We start from the raw sequence: 19,765 nt of genomic DNA, 5'->3' as shown, positions 1-19,765 counted from the left end.
TGCTACAGAAATGGTAACTATTATTATAGTTGTTATCTCACTTGGGAAATTGTGTTTTTAAGTTATTCCCCATCAGAAAAACCCATATATATAATACCATTCTCCCATTGATACTATCTGGATATGAAGACTGGAATACTAGGGTTTCATAAAAATAAAAATTGTATGACACCTAAAGGGTAAAGGAGAGCTCCCCTGCATGGAAGAGGTAAGCAAGCTATATCACACTACTGACTTGTGATTTTCTACATTTTTGGTGATGTCTTTATCTCCCAATATATGGTTATTTTTTTTCAAAAAGTTGCCATATATAACCAAAAAGAATGTAAATTATTTTCATTCTTGTTCATTAATCACAAAAAGGATCATTTCTAATTTTTCTAGAGTTCTACTCAGGTTCTTAACTTCTTTCTTATTTAATATTTTGGTTTGATTTGTCTAGGTTTGAAAACAGTTCATTAAGATTCAACATTATTATAATTCCATTATCTATATTCTCCTCCAATCCAATCAACTTTTTCTTTGGGTATTTAGATGCTATTCTATAGGTCCATATATGTTAAGTATTGATATTGAGACAATGACTTGTATGCAAAAAGTGATGTAAAAGACAAAATTGGAGCCAGGTATGACTGGAATAGGTGCTGAACTAATCAAATTATGAGAAAGAAGATACAGACCAAATATTGCATCACCATACAAGAAATATCAACAAATATGAGAGGCATGGAAGAGTAGATAGAATGCTGGATTTATTATGAGGAAGACATGAGTTTAAGTTATATGGTCAAAGGCAAATCACAACTTGGCTCAGCCTTAGGCAATTCTCAAGACTATAAGTTATATGCATTGTGAGCTGAATTCATGGAGGTGGTTTTTACACTATCAAAAACACAAGTCCTTGACATTCTGATGTATTAAAAGAACTAGAGACAGACCTTCAGCCTATGAGATGGATTCTTTAAGAGGGACTTATAGAGGGGCAGCTAGGTGGCGCAGTGGATAGAGCACCAGCCCTCGATTCAGGAGGACCTGAGTTCAAATCCGATCTCAGACACTTAACACTTACTAGCTATGTGACCCTGGGCAAGTCACTTAACCCCAATTGCCTCACAAAAAACAAAAACAAAAATAAATTAAAAAAAATAAGGACTTATAGGAAGAAATGGGCCAGAAATGCACAGGTTGAATAAATAGTGATTTTTACCACTGAAGGGAGTACCCACATGAATTAAATAGCAGATCTCTCAAAATCTCAGAGACTAATAATAATGATAATATAAGCCTGAACTGGACAGAGTTAGGAAAGTGAACTCTATTATGAGGAAAAAAATTCTATAATGTACCCTGAGAGAGGAAGTGCAGTAATGAATAGTGTTGGACTCAGAATCAGGAAAATGGATCCAAATTCCAACTTTGACAATTAGCTTAGTAGTATGATCATGAGCAGATCATTGCTAGCTGTGTTAGCAGAGAGAGTTTACACAATGTTGAAATCAGAAGTGCTTCTGTTAATATTTAATGATGCACTCCGAAGTCAAATATAAGCAGGCTCATGAATGACTCATTGTTGGGAATTATTGGCACAAGGGATAATCAGGGACTGGTTACAGACAAAATGAATTTTCTAAGCACAAGATTAATTCACTTTGGATGACTGGTTATTTTTCCTCGAGAAAGTTGGTAATTCTGCCTAATCCTGGAGGAGAAGGAGGAAAATACGTTTCTCTTTTTGCTCTTTTACTATTTCCTCCAACCCCGCCACCTGTGGGTCCCATTTCAGTAAATGAAAGGCAGTCTATCCTTGTTTCCTAGGAAAGGAAGTCCTTGAACAGTGGGCTCAAGGAGAAGGTGTCCACTCTGCTCACCCTGAGTAATTTTGGCAGACACCATCTCAGTAATCTGGGATGTCAATTTTTGGAGGAATTCTTCAGTTCCAACATCAGCAAGGGAAATGTGGCCTCGGCCCTCATCAGCTTCTGATGGTTCTCCTGAGGAGGCAAAAACATGGAGATCATCAGGATAGACAGAATAATGTTCCTCAGGTTTTAAGGCTACTTAAAAGTCACAGAATTACAGTTTGTGGTTTTTTTTTTTTAAGCATTGGAAAGGACCTCAGTGTCTCCCTAGTATAACCTATCCCCAAAAGGAATCTCCTTTAATATTATCCCCATGATAATATACCCAACTACTGACCAGCCAGTCTCTGCTTGAAGACCACTAGGCTGGAAAATCCATTCCCTCACAAGGTAGGCAGGGCTGTAATAGGGCAGCTAGGTGGATGCCATAGTGCCTAGAGCACCAGGCCTGGAGTCTTCCTGAGTTAAAATCTGGCCTTAGACACTTAAAAGCTGTGTGACCTTGAGCAAGTCACTAAACTGTTTGCCTCAGTTTCCTCATTTGTAAAATGAGCTGGAGAAGGAAATAGCAAACCACTCCAGTGTTTTTGATTTTTTGTTTTGTTTTGGTTTTGTGGGGCAATGAGAGTTAAGTGACTTGCCCAGGGTCATACAGCTAGTAAGCATCAAGTGTCTGAGGCTGGATTTGAACTCAGGTCCTCCTGAATCCAGGGCTGGTGCTTTATCCACTGCGCCACCTATCTGCCCCATCCAGTATCTTTGCTAAGAGAACCCCAGATGGGGTCATGAAGAATCAGACACTACTGAAACCACTGAACAATAGCAATGGCTAGGAAGTGTTTTTCCTCAGTTTAAATTGGTCTCTTTGCAGCTTAAGCCCATTGCTCAACCATCTCTTTCAAAGTAAGTTAGCCTTGTCCTTGGTTCTGCATCTTAGACTCTACTTCCAACACTCTCCTATTAATTCAATACTTGTTTCACCCTATAACAACCTCTTCTGCCAGAGTCCTCTTTCTTTCTCAAGGGCACCACTGCTAAGTGGTCTTTGATTCCTTCTTTTCTCTCTGAAGTCCAAGTTTTTGAAGGGCTATCACATGGAAAAAATATTAGACTCCTTCTGCTTTGAACCCAGAGGTCAGAAATAGAAGCAATGGATGGAAGTTATAGGGAGATAGGTTTTGTCTTGATATAAGGAAAAGTGTCTAAAACAAGAACTGTCCAAAAGTAGAATGGGCTATCTTGGGAGGAAATAAGTTCTGCATCACTTGAGGTCTTCAAGTGGAGATGGAATAGTCTGAGATGTTGTCATAGGGATCTGGCTCAAGTTCAGGTTGGATCAGATGCCTTCTGAGATTCCTTCCAGCTCTGAGGCTCTGTCATATAGACTTAGTCAGCAATGTCCTGCTGATTCATTCATTCATTCCTTCTTTCTTTCTTCCTTCCTTTCTTTCTTTCTTTCTTTCTTTCTTTCTTTCTTTCTTTCTTTCTTTCTTTCTTTCTTTCTTTCTTTCTTTCTTTCTTTCTTTCTTTCTTTCTTCCTTCCTTCCTTCCTTCCTTCCTTCCTTCCTTCCTTCCTTCCTTCCTTCCTTCCTTCCTTCCTTCCTTTCTTTCTTTCTTTCTTTCTTTCTTTCTTTCTTTCTTTCTTTCTTTCTTTCTTTCTCTTTTTTCTTCCTTCCTTCCTTCCTTCCTTCCTTCCTTCCTTCCTTCCTTCCTTCCTTCCTTCCTTCCTTCCTTCCTTCCTTCCTTCCTTCCTTTTTTCCAGATTGTTTTGGGGTCTTTATTTACAATGTTTCTCACATTGGTCCTTTCCTCTCTATTCCTACTGTCCCCCTAGTCCTGGTCCTAGTCACCTGGACTAGTGAAACAATCTCCTGTGGTCTCCCTGAATGCAGCATCTTTCCCCTCTAATCTATCATATGTTAATTGCCACAATCTCTCTATAATACTACTTTTCCCATGCCATAGCCATGTTTGGAAACCTTAAACGGTTCCCCATTGCCTACAGTGAGATGTAGCATGTATGGGATAGTAGGAAAATGAAAGGAGTCAAAAATCCTGGGTTTGAGTCCCGACTGACATTTACTAGCTGTGTAACACTGAGAAAGATTTTCCACTTCCCTGTTTCTTCATCTGTAAAGTGAGGGTGGCAATGCTTGAAGTCACAGAGTAGGCATGGGGAGAGTGCTTTCAACCTTAAAGTGATTTAGCAATGGGGCATCATGGCAGAGTAGAAAGTGTTGGATATAGAGTGAGAGAGGCTGAGTCCAAATCCTGATTCTGCCACTTATTATCCATATATACTTAACCAAGTCATTTAATTTCTTTTCTTTTCTTTTTTTTTGGTGAGGCAATTGGGGTTAAGTGACTTGCCTAGGGTCACGCAGCTAGTAATTGTTAAGTGTCTGAGGTCGGATTTGAACTCAGGTCCTCCTGAATCCAGGACCGGTGCTCTATCCACTGCGCCACCTAGCTGCCCCAAGTCATTTAATTTCTGTAAGTCCTCTGAGGGAGTTCAACGAAGTGGCTTTCTTCTAGCTCCAGATCTACTGTTTTCCTATTGACTTTTCTGATTCAGTCATACTGGTCAATTCACTGTTCAACCAACACAAGGCATGTTCTGTAGAATCAGTGAACTTCATAATTAGGAAAATGCCTCAGAGACATTGTGGCTTTTCCTCATGGTGGAGCTTTCCCACAGCAAGTCTCCAGTAGGTGGCATCATTCCAATCATTACGAAGGGACCTCAAGGGCCGTTAAATCCAATTTGGACCTGAATAGGAATTTGTCTATAACATACTTGGCAAATAGTCATTCAGCTTTTGCTTGGAAATCTTCAGCGATGGGAAACACATTACTTTTTGTGGTAGCCTTGTGATCTCTTTCCTCTTTCTGACCAAAGCAGTCCATAACATATCCTGATAACAATATCAGCTCTATTTCTCTCTTTACCGATCTTCATCATCTAAATGTTCTTCCCCAAAGTTTTCCCAATTTTCCCTCCCCAAATCAATCTCTGGCCTTCTTTGTGATTCCAGATCACCTTCATCATTTCTTCTATTTCAGCTCAAATCCTCCGATCCTCTTCCATAACTTTTTCTTTCTTTCTTTCTTTCTTTCTTTCTTTCTTTCTTTCTTTCTTTCTTTCTTTCTTTCTTTCTTTCTTTCTTTCTTTCTTTCTTTCTTTCTTTCTTTCTTTCTTTCTTTCTTTCTTTCTTTCTTTCTTTCTTTCTTCCTTCCTTCCTTCCTTCCTTCCTTCCTTCCTTCTTTCTTTCTTTTTTGTGAGGCCATGAGGATTAAGTGACTTGCCCAGGGTCACATAGCTAGTAAGTGTCAAGTGTCTAAGGCCAGATTTGAACTCAGGTCCTCCTGAATACAGGATTGGTGCTTTATCCACTGTGCCACCTAGTTGCCCCAACTTTTTGGTTGTTTTTGTTTGTTTGTTTGTTTGTTTGTTTTTGCAGGGCAATGAGGGTTAAGTGACTTGCCCAGAGTCACACAGCTAGTAAGTGTCAAGTGTCTGAGGCTAGATGTGAACTTAGGTCCTCCTGAATCCAGGGTCAGTGCTTTATCCACTGCGCCACCTAGCTGCCCCCACCCCCACCATAACTTTCTCTCATAGATGCTCGCTCCCTCCTCTTCATTTCTCTAAATTATTGAGTTTCCAAAGCCAATCTTAGGTGCCACTTCTTTCACAAAGTCCTCCATGACTTCCTCAACCCATGGGCATCTTTCCCTAGACTGAAAGTTCCTTGAGGGCAGTGATGGCTTCTACACATCTTCATACCTCCAGTGTCTAAGGCGATGCCTTGCCCTGTCCTGAATAGATGCCTATTAGACTGTGAACTCCACTGCATCTTATCAAAGCCTTGTATCTTCCTAAAGATTCTAGCAGACTCATAGAATAGTTCTCATAGAATGTTGGTTGAATGTTATTGCATTTGATGATGGTATGGATGTCGACATTCTCCGGATGCCTAGAACTCACTCAGTTTAATTCAACAAACATTTATTAAGTGACTATCATGCCAATGACCTCATCTCTTTCTGTCAAAGTCTTTCCCATCCTTCAAGATCAGTTTAGGAGCCACCTCCTCCATTGAGTTTTCTTTCATGATTTCTCCCAACTCTTTGATCTCCTGAGCCATTGTGTCTAGGTTACTCTTCTCCAATCACACTCTACCTTGTAGCATATTTACTTTCACAATCACAGCCTTCTCCCCTCCCCTACCCAATTGTCGGTTCCCAAGGACTATGTTATTTTTCCTGGTTACATTTATAGTTCTCAGCATAGTGCTCAGCAAAGAGTGGATACTTAATAGATGCTTTTCAAATTGAATTGTTCTTGATATATAATTGTAGCAGGTGCTCAAAAATGACATAATATACATGAATGAAACACTTTGCAAACTTGAAGCTCTATATTAATGTTAGCTATTCTTGTTTTTGTTTTCTTTTGTGAGGCAATGAGAGTTAAGTGACTTGCCCAGGGTCACACAGGTAGTAAGTGTCAAGTGTCTGAGGCCGTATTTGAACTCAGGTCCTCCTGAATCCAAGGTGGTGCTTTATCCACTGTGCCACCTGGCTGCCCCAATGTTAGCTATTCTTAATAATAGTTGCTATTACTTGTTGATGGTCTGACCAAACCCTGTTATATCCAGAGGTAGAAAACTACCTAGAAGCCGAGGTTAAAGATGCCAACTGCTCCTCCTACCTTTCTTCGGTCGGTCAACGTCGTTAAAGTCTGTGGTTTCTGATGTCTGGACTGAGCCGGCTCCAGCTCTGTAGGAATAAAGGACAGTGAGCAAAAACCAGGGTCTACAAAACTGGAAAACACAGTCAAGTCTAGAGGTCAAAGGCACATGTATGTATTTTGCAATCCTCTAATTTACCTCCAAATCCCCCATCCAACAAAAGCCACAGAACCCTAGAATGTTAGGGCTAGGAAGGATATTTGAACATAGAATATTGGAGCAGAAAGGTTCTTACAAGAGAGAACACATGTTAGAGCTGGAAGGAACTGCAGAATATGGAATGTCTGAGATGGGAGGGTCCATGGAATTATAGAATGTTTAAGGCAGGACCTTAGAACACAGAAAGTCAGTGTTTTGAGGGGTTCTTAGAACACAGAATGTCTGAAGCAGAAGGAATGTTGGGACATAGAAGATCAGAGCTGAGAGGGACCTTGAGAGCCCAGAATGTTAGAGATGGAATAGCTGTTAGAAGAGATCTTATAATATAAGATGTAAGAGCTGGAAGAGGCTTTAGAAGAACATCAGACTTAGGAGAAACCACATGATATAGAATGTCAGAGCTGGAAGGGGCCTTAGAGCCTTTTAAGTCTAACCCCCTCATTTTATAAATGAGGAAATGAAGGGCTAGTTGGGCACAGCAGGACTAATTCCCAGTCCAGTGTTCTCAGTACATAGTTGTTTCTATATAGGAGTTGTAACACACATGTACAACACTCATGCATGTAGTATGTAATATAACATAGCACAAATCATTACACACGTGTGTGCGCAAGAACAACATGCACATGTGCACTATATTCCACCTATCTTAGGATATATATGTATAAAGGATGTATGTGTGTACATATATACATATATATTCACACATAAATGTATGTATATACATATACACATATATATGCATACATACACACATATGTGTGTGTCTATTTATCTATCTGTATGTATGTATGTATGTATGTATGTTATCTGTTATATAATGAAGCAAACTTAGGAATCATTTAGTCCAGGCTCCTCATCTTATAGGAAGGAAGGAAACAAGCATTTATTAAGTACCTAGTGCCAGGTACTGTCTAATATTATTTCATTTGATCCTCACCACGACCCTAGGAGGTAGGTACAATTATTATCCCCACTTTACAATAGAGGAAACTGAGGCAGTCAGAGGTTAAGTTACTTATCCAGGGTCATACAAACAGTAGGTTTCTTTCCTGAGGCAGGATTTGAATTCAGGTCTTCCTGCCTCCAGGACCAGTGTTCTATCCACTGGGCCACCTAAATGCCTTATAGATGAGGAAGTTGAGGCTTAGAAAGCTTAAATGATTTGCCCAAAGATCTTCCACCCACTGGTCACAGCTTAGACAAGAGGATGGAAGAAAGAGTATTTATCATACTTCCCCAGGATGGTGCGATTCATTCACACTAACACACCCTTGGTCCCCTAGTTAACACAATCTTGGGCCCCTAATCAGGAGGAAGGTCTGTCACTCACCCCTGCAGCAGGTTTGAAATCAGGGCTTCCTTGACTTTCTTCTGCCCTCTAGCTGCTCCATCTGTCTCTGGAGATGTAAAAAGATCGTAAGGAATTGTTACCATCAGTGAAGAAACTGAGATCTGGATAGAGTGAGGCAGTCCTCAGGGACCACAACCAGACATGGGAAAGGGCTTTCTGCGTGGCCACACTTTTTTTATGGGTGCCTTCTGCAACTCCACATAGAATCTGGAAACAGATGGGACTTCTGAACGTATCTAGTCCCACTAAAACCTGAGCAGAAACTCCCTGTACAGCACCCCTTACATGGGATCATACAGTCGCTGCCATGTAAGGCATCTCGGGTCACTTTGGGATGGCTCTTGCTGTCACGAAGGTCTTCATTCTGTGCAGCTGAAATCTGCCTCCCTGTTATTTACACTCACTACTTGCTCCCAGTTAAGAAAGGTCTAACCTCTATTGCACATGCTACCCCACAGGTGCTTGGAGGTAACACTAGTGCCCTCCTAAGTCTACGTTTCTCCATCCCCCTCCTTTGCTGGGTGTCCTCTTTTCCTTTAACTTCTCCTCTCTCTTGGGTTGTTTGCCTTCTCCTTTTGTCCCTGCTTCTCCTCTTCATGTCCTGTTCCTGTTCTTTTCCTCCTCCAGATCCTTGTGTTTGGGTTCCTAGTCTTTAGTTCTTGCCCTTTTCTTCCTTTACCACAAACCATTCAACTTCTCCTTAAGTCCTCCCAATTTTTCCCTCCCTAAATCAATCTCTGGCTTTCTTTATGATCCAAGATCATCTTCATCATTTCTCCTGCTTCGGGCCACATTTGAACTCAGATCTTCTGACTCCAAGGACAGAGCTCTATCCACTACATAACCCAGCTGCTTTTAGCATCTTGCCATGCTATGCCTTCTAGTCCCCTCCTGTTCTGTGGATGGTGATGCCATCTTGGCCACCCTCATCAGAACACACTCTAGCCTATTGAAGCACTTCCAAAATGCAGCTCCCAGATCTGGACACAACACCCTAGACGGAGCATGCTCAGAGGACAACAGTGACTGTCATCTTGCTAATGTTGGACAACAGCTTCTCCTGAGATGACCTAAGATCACATCTGGTCTGTTGGCAGCTATGCTGTGATTTTGGTTCATGTTGAAGCTCACAATCAATCATAACCTCTCAGACTGAGGATGGCCAAGTAGAGACCTACATATGTGAGCACCACATTCGTGTACAGCTTGACCGCACTGTTGGGAGCTCACAAGTACAGTCTGTTCTTAGGCAAGGCAGAGCAGCATTCTCAGGTGGCAGCCAATTTTGCCCCTCTAAATAGAGTGGCCTTGTGGGAGGGCGTAGGTGAGAACAAGGTGACAAGGGCACCAACATTACCCAGAATGAGGAACAACTTTGGTCCCAGGTTCCATGGAGTGGAGTCCATTTATGAGGCACTGTTTTTAGGGCAATGAGGTCCACATGAACAGGTTGATTGGCTAGGGATGGGACACCCACTTTCACTATCTGTCCTAGTAATAATACGAGGTGTCATTTCATAAGGCTTTATCATTTACAAAGTGCTTTGAAGACATCTCGTTTGATCTTGATGATAACTTTGTAAGTCAGGCAAGGACAGAGATTGTTATCTTTGTTTTATAGATGAGGAAACTGAGGTAAAAAGGGTCAAGCTACTTACGCAAAATCACACAGAGCCAGGATTTGAACCCAGGTCCTCTGACTCCAAACTGAGTGCTCTATCCATGCATGACACCACATTATTCTCTTGGTTTGGGGCTGTAATGCTTGTCTTCCATTACAACCTACCCTCCTATTCCCCTGCCCCTTTAGGCTTCACTTGGGGATATATTCCCCTTCTCACAGCTCTTGGATTACGGCCTCAACTGCACCGTTCCTGACCCTGGCTATCTGAGCTGGCTAGGGAACCAACTTTTCTCCACTCTCCAAGAAGCCTGGACTCACCATCTGTGACTTTAAGGATAGCAGAGCAGATGGACTGTCCCGCCCCATTAGTGGCAATGCATGTGTAGGAACCCTCATGTTGCTTTTTTATGTCCAGGAGGATGAGGCTATGCTGAAGGTTGGAGCTGGCGACCTTGTAGCCTGGAGTGTCAGTTCGGATCCAGAGGACATCTTCATTGGCTTCTTCCTTTAGCCAGTTTACTGTTGGAGGTGGCTGCCCTGTGGGAGACACATGTGAAAGAATAATTTCCCTGGTATTGAAACAACTCAAATAAATTCCAAATGAATCTTCTTATTACTTTATTGAATTCTGTATAATATGCCTTTGATAATTTGCTATAGCACTAAAACTGTTTATTAATTTTGGTGACATCATTTTTATTATATTGGCACAGCCTAAGCATGAACACTGAATATTCTTCTAGCTATGCTCACAGTCAATAAACATTTATTAAGTTACTACTACCCAGGCACTGTGGTAAATCTACCTAAGTTGTTCTTTCTTTCTTTAAGGCGCATGTGGTGTCGTGGATAGAACACTCAGTTTGGAGTTAGAAGACCTGGGTTCAAATTCTGACTCTGTGTGACTTTGGGCAAGTAACTCAATCTTTTTGTGCCTCAGTTCCCTCATCTATAAAACAAAAATAATAGTCTCTGCCCTTGCCTGACTTAGAGAGTTATCATCAGGATCAAAGAAAATATCTTCAAAACACTTTGTAATTGAATCTTGTGTGCTTTGTTGGATTGATCCCCGCATATTTTATACATTTTGTAGTCAACTCAATTAACAGTAATAACTCACCTTTCCATAGAATTTTAAGATTTACACAGCTAGTCTCTGCATTACTCCACGAAGTAGGTTGCGCAGACATTATCATCCTTATTTTACAAGTGCGTAAAACCAAAGACAATTGGTAAAGCACCATATCCATTGTCACAGAGCTAGTACCTGAGCTAGGATTTGAATTTAGATCTTTCAGCTCCAATCCCAGTGTTCTCCTCACAGCACCATGCTGCCTTATTGAGTGCCTACAATGTGCATGTGGGATATAGTGGTAAGAGCCCTGGAATTGGAAGACCTGGCTCCAACACTCATTGGCTCTGTGATCCTAGGCATGTCATTGCTTTTCTAGACCTCCATCTTCTCTGTAAAATGTGATGAAGACTTAGCACCACCTCTTTGAGGAAAGCATTCTGTAGAAACCTTACCCCTGATGGCTAATCTGGTGATGAACTTTTCTGGGCTTCGGTTGGCTGGTCCTCAAGTAAGAGACATACAATCCCATCTCTCAGTTCAAACTGGAGAGCCCTTAGAGCTTGGGAAGCTTCTTATCTTCCCTGGCTTTCTTTAGCTCTCAGTTGAAGTCCTGCCTTCTGCAACACTAGTGCCTTCTCTCTATTGAAAATCTCCAACTTAATGTGTCTTGTTTGGACATAGCTATTTGCATGTTGCCTCTCCCATTAGATTCTGAGCTCCTTGTAGCAGGGACTGCTTTTTGCTTTTTTTTGGGGGGGGTATCCCTAATGCTTAGCACAGTGCCTGCCACAGAATAGGCACCTAATAACAAATGCTTATTTTCTGAGGCCCAGCTGGACCTTGTAAATTATTGGCAGAGCTCTCCAGAATCCAAGGTAACTTTCATGCCATGATGAAGCATCAGAGGACAGCAGAACAGAGAGAAAGAGAGGAGAGAGGGAGAGAGAGAGAGAGAGAGAGAGAGAGAGAGAGAGAGAGAGAGAGAGAGAGAGAGAGAGAGAGAGAGAGAGAAAACATGTATCTCTATAGGGAGATGGGATACAAATATATAGCCCTTTGCATCTCTCTAGAACACTCACTTATCATGAAATATTATGTATTACAGCTATTTACTGTCATGCTTTATCCTTCTGCCATACTGTGGGCTCCCTGAGGTTAAGAACTACCTCATATAAACTTGTACCTTCCTCAGAAATGAGCATAACAGGTGCTTGATAGATATCTGCTGAATGAATGAATAGGTACCGTGTTATGTGAACCACATGGGTCTTCATGATTTACAAAAAGCTTTCTTCATAACAGCTCTGTGCAGGTATTAGGATTTGCCTTTTATAGATGAGAACACTGAGGCTCAAAAGTGGTTCTTCTGTCCTATACCCTTGGTAAGACTCCAGATAACTATGTTCAGTTTTGGCCACCACATTTTAGGGATGACATAGACAAGCAGGAACATGTCCCCAAAAGGCAACTAGTATAGCTTTAGGCTAAAGAACATGCCATACAGTGCCCTAGGATCCTAGTTATCCAGAATCTACCTGGACTTTGATTACAGGGATGAAGTCAAGAGCCCTCGCTACCCTCTGAGACTTTCCATTCCAATTTGAGATGGTTCTAATAGGTATGACTGTCAATTACTATCTGTATGACCTTGGAAAAGTCACATCACCTCTCAGATTCAACTTCATCAGCTGTAAAATAAAGACAATGCATTATCTACGCCATAAAGCTGCTGGAAGGAAAGTAAGTTATAAATCATACAGTGCTATAGAAATGGGATTTCATCTTATTCCTTTACCTTCAACTTTTACCGAGAGCGTGATGCTAGAGCCCTTCTTCACTTTCTTATTGGTAAATCTTTCCAGGAACCTTGGAGGTACAAGTTGTTCGTGAAAATCTGGAAAGAAAAATAGCAGTTGGAAGGGTCAGGCTTCTAAGAAAAAGACCAATGAATAGTGAGGAATGGCTTTGCTTTTCCTTGACTGGCTCTACCTCTTCCAGGAAGCCTTCTTTTAATGCTCCAGTCCCCATCCCCCCTTTTCAAGCTTCCGTAGCAATGACAATGCCCTCCATTCAAATCCAGAAGCTAATTTTCTACCTGCCACTCCCCCTGTCTTTGAAGGCTTAGATCAAGTCCCTTCTGGGAAGTTTTCCCCAGTCATCCTGGCTCTGGTTAATCTTCTCCTCCTATACTCCTAGTCTGTACTTCTAGTCTGAGTCACCATGACTTTGTGCTTGCTTACATTCATTTTTGTCTTTTATTATCCCCTTTCCTCTGTGTGTGTGGGGAGCAGGTTGTTCGAAGGGTAATGAAAAGATGCATGATGGGTATAAATTTTCTCAGCAGCATGCAGCTACAGATGGCGCCCCTGGGAAGTGGCATGAAAGATAGCACTAAGGACGTGTAGAGCAAGAAAGAAGAGGTAGATGTGTATTGAGAGTGAGGGGTAATAGATGGATGGCCCAAACACTTCATTGGTAGCCATTTAATATTAAGAGAATTAAACTTATTATATTATGTAATATAATATGATATAATATAATGTATAATAATAATGTTATATCCCCTCAGTAGAAAATTGTGTTGGGTAGATCTTATCTCTATCCCTATCTTTGTCCCCATCCTCTACCCCTATCCTCATTCTTATCCCTGTCTGTTGCTCTCTTTCCCCTCTGCTACATTAAGGATGCCATGAGGGCAAGGACTTTGTTTCTAAATTTTATGCCCCCTTCAATGCATCGCACAGGGTTCTGCACATAGTGGGTGCTTAATAAATGTTTGTGAAATGAGAACTATTATCTTTGCCCATCTAATTTTCTTCTTACCTGAATCTATCTTCTTTTCTGGTTCATTGGGACCTTGATAATAAGATAGAAGGATAAGAAATATAGTCAAGAATGTGAAGCTCTCAAACTGCCCCCACTTCCTTTATTTTTGCAGGTGGGACACAGTGACAAAAAGGAAGAAGCATGGTTTAGTAAAGCCCCCTCCCCACCATGGATCACTGCTTTGTTGTGGCAGAGGGGATTGGGGAGGTCAGAGAAACTATGAGCAAGGCATGCAGGTTTACCCGAAATGGACAGGTCGGAGTGGAGAGTTCTGACAAAAGGTGATCTACTGGAGAAGGAATTGGCAAACCATTCCAGTATCTTTGCCAAGAAAACTCCATGGATATTAAGCAATGAGCATGATCTTAGACAGACTTTGGGAGATAGTGGAGGAGAGAAGGGCCTGGCATGCTATGGTCCAATGAATCACAAAGAGTCAGACAAAACTGAATGACTGAACAATAACTGCCAAGTACGGTCAAAGGACCCTTGGACATCCAGACTGCCACATAAGACTCTTGTTAGTGAATCTGTTAGTAGCTGAACTCTGCTGATAAAGATTAGCCCACTCTTGGTCTTCAGTCATGCTAAAGACGTCACACTCACACACGCAACACACACGAGTGTGTCCAAGAAGACAAGCAGTATGCCAGGCCAAAGGCCCCATGCAGGTGGTGTTAGAGCACCAGGGCCGGCTGGCTAGCTTACCCTGGACTAGCAGCCGGGCAGAGGAATAGGCAGAGCCCACAGAATTCCTGATATAGGCAGAATACTCCCCAGCATCTTCCTTTGTGACATTGAGGATTTCCAGAGTGTGAACTGTCTTCTTATCAGTCTTCAGGATCCGGGAGGAGGTAGATAACGGCTGCCCATCCTTGAACCAGTAGAGGCGGGGCATTGGGTACCCTGAAATGAGAGATTAGACTCAGTGTCCATATCTGGGAGGAAGCTGGTCTCTAAAAACACTTCTTTATACTGAGAATAGTGTCTAAGGGCTGGGGCAGCCACCTGGGGTTCATCAAAGCAGGGCAGGGGGTAGGAAAAGAGACATACACCCTCCTCTCCTCTATCAGCATTCTCCCTACTAACCACTAGGGGTATTAAATCAATCAATAATCATTAATTTAAAATCATTAGGAAGAAGTATTCAGAACAATAATAATGGTTGGCTATCTGACCATGGGCAAATCATTTCCCTTCTCTGTACTCCAGTCGTCTCATCTGTAAAAATGAATGTATTGGCATAAATGAGCTCTAACGTCCCCCTTAGCTGTGACATTCTTTCATCTCAGTCTACAAAATGGAAATGGTAGAATTTTAAGGTAGGGTAAGCCAGATCGAGATTGTGGGGGTTCAAAATCCCCACTTGCATCACCCCAGGGAGCAGTTGCTCACTTCACCAGAAATCAGGCTAACCTTGTGCAGAGTTCACATGAGGAGATGGCCAGGGCCATCTGCTGTATTTGGTCATGAGGATTTTTTTTTTTTTTTGCGGGGCAATGGGGTTAAGTGACTTGCCCAGGGTCACACACCAGGTAAGTGTCAAGTGTCTGAGGCCAGATTTGAACTCAGGTACTCCTGAATCCAGGGCCGGTGCTTTATCCACTGCACCACCTAGCTGCCCCCATCTGCTGTATTTGGACTGGAAGGTTGGAGATGGGAAAAATTCAGTCTATCAACAGCAGAAAGCTAGACCCCTAGAACTTCCCTCCACACTATACCCCTTTCTGGGGTAAAGAAAAAGTCTTCCTTCCCACCTCTTAGCATGGAGGACCCAGCCTTACCTTTCACCTTGAGGTGGAATTTAGCCATCCGGGCACCAGGGGCCACCTTGACCTCCTGGAGCTCTTCGAGGATTTGGGGCAGCTGCCCTTCCTCTGCCATTGACTCTGCACCTTCTTGTTCCCGGCTGATGGGTGATTTGTTAGTAGGGGTCACAGGAGGCAATCCGGGAGGAAAGGAAACAGAAAATTAGGTTCAAGCCAGAGTTCTGGGGAGGGGGTGGCTAGGGTGGTCATAGCTGGGGGAGGGTGGTATGGGTGGAGTGGAGAAACTTGTGGGGCTTTTACCATATAGTCAGGAATAAGTTTTTCTCTATCACTTAATTGACCCCTGGGACATATATTTGTTAAATTAATTAAATAATTCTTCCTCTGATGGGTCACTGAGGCACGGAGGTGACACTAATTTCCCAATGGCTGGGCAGGCAAAACAGGTTCTACCAAGATGGAGAAGCTATGACTAGGATTCTGATGACTGTCTGCTGCCTAGCTAAGTAGAAAGAAACCCATCTGTAGCTCATTAGCCACTAGGGGGTGCACTGGTCTTCTGTGGTCCTGAATGTTGCACTGGGACATAGGATAAATTAAAAGAAAGACCCTCCCCACCCAAGAGGACTAATGGGAGGAAATTAATAAGAACTACATGGCATGAGGAGGTGGTGGTGTTTTTTTTTTGGCAGTGGAGGAAGTGCCAGCGTTATTGGGATCATAAATGCATCAAAATAAGAAAGAATGAGTGAATGAAGTGAATGGCACCCCAAGGCTATATTTGGGGCAGACAAGCAGAACTAGGACTGGATGAGAGGATAATAATCCAGATCAGACCCTCTTCTCTCTGAGAACCTTTTCTGGATCATTATAAATCTCCAGGACCCTAATCACAAGTATACCTCCAAAATCCTTCTCCTCTTTCTTTGTGTTCTCTGTTCTAAGGCCACTTTCATATCTGACAGTCCATCAGTCTATGAAACTAAAATGGTGGCACTTCCTTCCTCTCCTCCCCTTCCTCCTATTTTTCCTTTTCTGCTTCCTCTTCTTTCTCCTTCTCATCATCATAATGTATTATAGGAGTACCCAAAGCCCCAGTTATCTAGCTTTCCAGTCCTTTGGGTGTCTGTACCACCATGCTAACAGCCCCATACTCCTCAGAGAAAAGACAAGTTTTTTATTACCTGGACAGGTATCCTTGAGCACTGAAATAGGAAGAAGTCTCCGTAGCATCAGCCGCTGTGTCATAGTCAGTGCTTGTCACTGGGGGAAAGAAGGAGGAGAAAGCCTTGGGTAAGAGCCAGGCATTCAAATTGTGGCCATTTTGTCCATCTAGATCTTAGCCAATCCTTTTAGGTTTTTGTTTCTGGGGAATCAGCCCAGTAAACAAGGTCACCAAAAGCTGGTATTTCCCAAGTCTTCCCTGAGGTTGCTCAGTTCACAGGACTGAACAAGAGTATAAGAACAGTAACATTGTGGCCCATCTTTCTCCCTCTCACCTATTACACGACCCCAGCATCCAGGCTGGGGTTACTTGTCAGATCTCACATTATTCCCCTCTACACATTCTCCATGACAAACTGGGCTACTTTTCAGCTCCCTGTTCCTGAACTAGAATGTCTTCCCCTTTCTCTTCACCTATTGAATTACCATTCAGCCTTGAAAGCCCTTCTCCAATACCACCTCCAGGAAGCCTTCCCTGAACCCCAAGTCAGGAATAACTGTCCTCTCCTTCAGTTTCACACACTAGTTTACATCTGATTCACTAATCATGTGTTATTATGTATCACAGTCATCTCTTCATATAAAGAACAACCTATTAGACACCTTCTCCCCTACCAGAAACCTTCTTGAATGTAAAAATTTGTATAAATATCATATCTCTTCTAGAAGCCACTACAAAGAGTGTCCCAAACATCATAAAGTTTAATAAATAAATATCTATTGAATTGAATGAAATATTATTTGATAAATGCACTAGAGAGTTACATATATGTATATGAGGTTAAAGGGGGAAGGCAAATACCAATGAGAGATCAAGGAAGGCTTTCTGGAGGAGAAGGCATTTTAGTTGGGCTTTAAAGGGTGGCTAGAAATTCAAAAGGTGGAGGTGGGGAGGTCATTTCAGGCTTAGGGCACAGCCCAGTACAGGCAGGGAAATAGGAGAATATAGGATTTGTTTGGGAAGCTGTGAGAAGGGTCCATTTAGATTAAAGCACAGAAGGGGTGTGTAGAAAAGATGTGTGATAAGCTTGTCATGGTAGGGTAGGGTCCTGATTGTGAAGAGCCTTGAATGTCAGGTACAGCTGCAGTCCAGAGCCCCTTCTCTCAACTCATACTGCCTCTACCTAGTTCAGATGGTCATCGCCTCTCGCCTGGACAATAGTCTCCTAATTGGTTTCCTTGCTTCCAATCACCTCCTTCTCCAATCCAGCCTTCATACTGCTGCCAACCCGATTTTCTTAAAACATAGCTCTGATCATGTCACTTCTCCATTCAAAAAATGTTAGTTGGTGCCTATTTTCTCTAAGATAAAATAAAAATTCCCAGCCTGCTATTTAAGGCCCCTCATACTGTGACCCTCATCTACTTCTCGTCTCATTTCATATTCTTCCCTTTCATGACCTTTCCATTCCAGTAAAAGCCCGATCTGCCCTACCTCTTGTTTCAGATGACATTTCATCTTGCAGGGGTGGGCCACCATGTCCGGAATTGGCTGTCACCTCTACCTCTTGGAAGCCTCCTATACCAAGCCCTTCCTTGGGTCTTTTGGGTTTTATTGCCCTACTAGGCACAAATTACTTTATACTTCCATAAAAAATAAATGTATGTATTACTATACATATATGTTCCATGTAGATATACATACATATATAAAACATATGGTATTTAGATATTTTACATAGTTACATAACATGTTATAGAATATATAATTATATGTAACATAACACGAAATATCATGTTATAACATGATATGACATGATATTGTATAGTGTAATATAATATGATATGACATAATACAACATAATATAATGTATTATAATAATGTTATATCCCCTCAGTAGAAAATTAGCTCCTCAAGATCAAGAGCTGTTAATGTTCATGTCTTTGTATTTTCTAGCACAGTGACTTACACATATAAGCAGTTAAATACCTGTTGAGTTGGATTGACTGGGAATAATTATAAGGGTGAGAACACTGGGTTTGGAATCAGAAAGGCTGGGTTTGCATAACAACTTGTCTAATTACTACCTAAGAGACCTTGGGAAAGTCACTTTCCTCACCTATTAAATAATGGGAATCAGACTAGAGGATTTCCAAGTCTTCTTCCAGCTCTAAATCATGGAAGAGCTTTACTTAATGAACAATAGAAGGGACAAGTCATCTTCCTAATAGTCCTCCATTGTCCTGGAGTTTTTCCTTTCAACCCAGCACTCTCTCTTCTCCCATCTCGAATTTCCTATGTCCTGATAGCATGCCGTGCTCCCTTTCCTGGCTAGCCCTCTCACCCACCCTTCCAATCAATGACTCACGGTCTACACGGAGCTCAGCCTTGGTAGAAGAGACTCCCATGCTGTTCTCAGCCAGGCATCTGTAGACGCCCATGTCGGCAGGTACCACAGCTGTGATGATCAGCTGGTGGCCACCTTGCTGGTCCTCATTGATCATATAGTGGTCGTCCTCTTCTAGCACCTTGCCATCTTTGAACCAGCGCACACTGGGCATTGGCTGCCCAGCCACCACACAGTCAAAACTCACAGGGTAGCCATCCTGCACCTCTTGGTTCTGCAGCTCCGTCAGGAAAACAGGGGCTGCGCCAAAGGAAAAAATGGATAGATTAAAGGTAAGGATTCCCACGACCTCTTCCTCCACCCCAACAAGGTCAATTGGATCTAAGTTCAATACATTTATTAAGCACCTGCTGTATGCAGAGCACTAAGCACTTAAGATAAAGAGAGGTCCCTGCCTTCTTGTAGCTCATGTTCTAGTTGGGGGATAACACATGTGTTATAAGAGAGTATAGCTATACCCCTTTAAATAAGTGTGTTAGAATGGGGAAAATCCAGTGCCAAGTGAGGCACCAAGGCAGAGAATCAGGTGAGAGGACCCTATATCTTGTCCCCTCGTGGCTCTGGGGCCCCAAGAGCAGAATGAGCAGCACGATGAGGACTGCAAGGTCCTGGGTCCAAGGAAGGATCGAGTTCCTGGCCCCATGGGTCCAGAATTCCAGGGTCACATGGTGGCCACCCCGGCCTTCTCTGGGCGGGATCTGGGAAACCCTGGGGAGAACAGCCCCATCGATCTGGGCCGGTTACCGGGCCAGCTTTGGTCAGAGAGGGAATGGCAC

General features: G+C 42.4%; 1 protein-coding gene across 19 annotated transcripts in view; it reads right to left on the bottom strand.

Annotated features, from left to right (window-relative positions):
- The window catches only part of OBSCN (obscurin, cytoskeletal calmodulin and titin-interacting RhoGEF), a 325,223-nt gene that overhangs the window by 103,113 nt on the left and 202,345 nt on the right, over positions 1–19,765 (bottom strand). For all 19 annotated transcript variants that reach the window (XM_043975986.1, XM_043975988.1, XM_043975987.1 and 16 more), the window contains 10 exons: positions 18,951–19,229; positions 16,602–16,680; positions 15,433–15,557; positions 14,357–14,554; positions 13,646–13,678; positions 12,618–12,716; positions 10,066–10,284; positions 8,103–8,169; positions 6,571–6,638; positions 1,869–1,991 (listed from right to left, as the gene is read on the bottom strand). In XM_043975986.1, coding sequence (XP_043831921.1) covers positions 1,869–1,991; positions 6,571–6,638; positions 8,103–8,169; positions 10,066–10,284; positions 12,618–12,716; positions 13,646–13,678; positions 14,357–14,554; positions 15,433–15,557; positions 16,602–16,680; positions 18,951–19,229 — 1,290 coding nt within the window. The remainder of the gene's footprint in view (positions 1–1,868; positions 1,992–6,570; positions 6,639–8,102; positions 8,170–10,065; positions 10,285–12,617; positions 12,717–13,645; positions 13,679–14,356; positions 14,555–15,432; positions 15,558–16,601; positions 16,681–18,950; positions 19,230–19,765) is intronic.

This window comes from Dromiciops gliroides, chromosome 1 (assembly GCF_019393635.1).
Source record: "Dromiciops gliroides isolate mDroGli1 chromosome 1, mDroGli1.pri, whole genome shotgun sequence".
NCBI classification, from domain to species: Eukaryota; Metazoa; Chordata; class Mammalia; order Microbiotheria; family Microbiotheriidae; genus Dromiciops; species Dromiciops gliroides.
The sequence above is the reverse complement of the archived record's forward strand: the minus strand, read 5'-3'. Positions and strand labels throughout refer to the sequence as shown.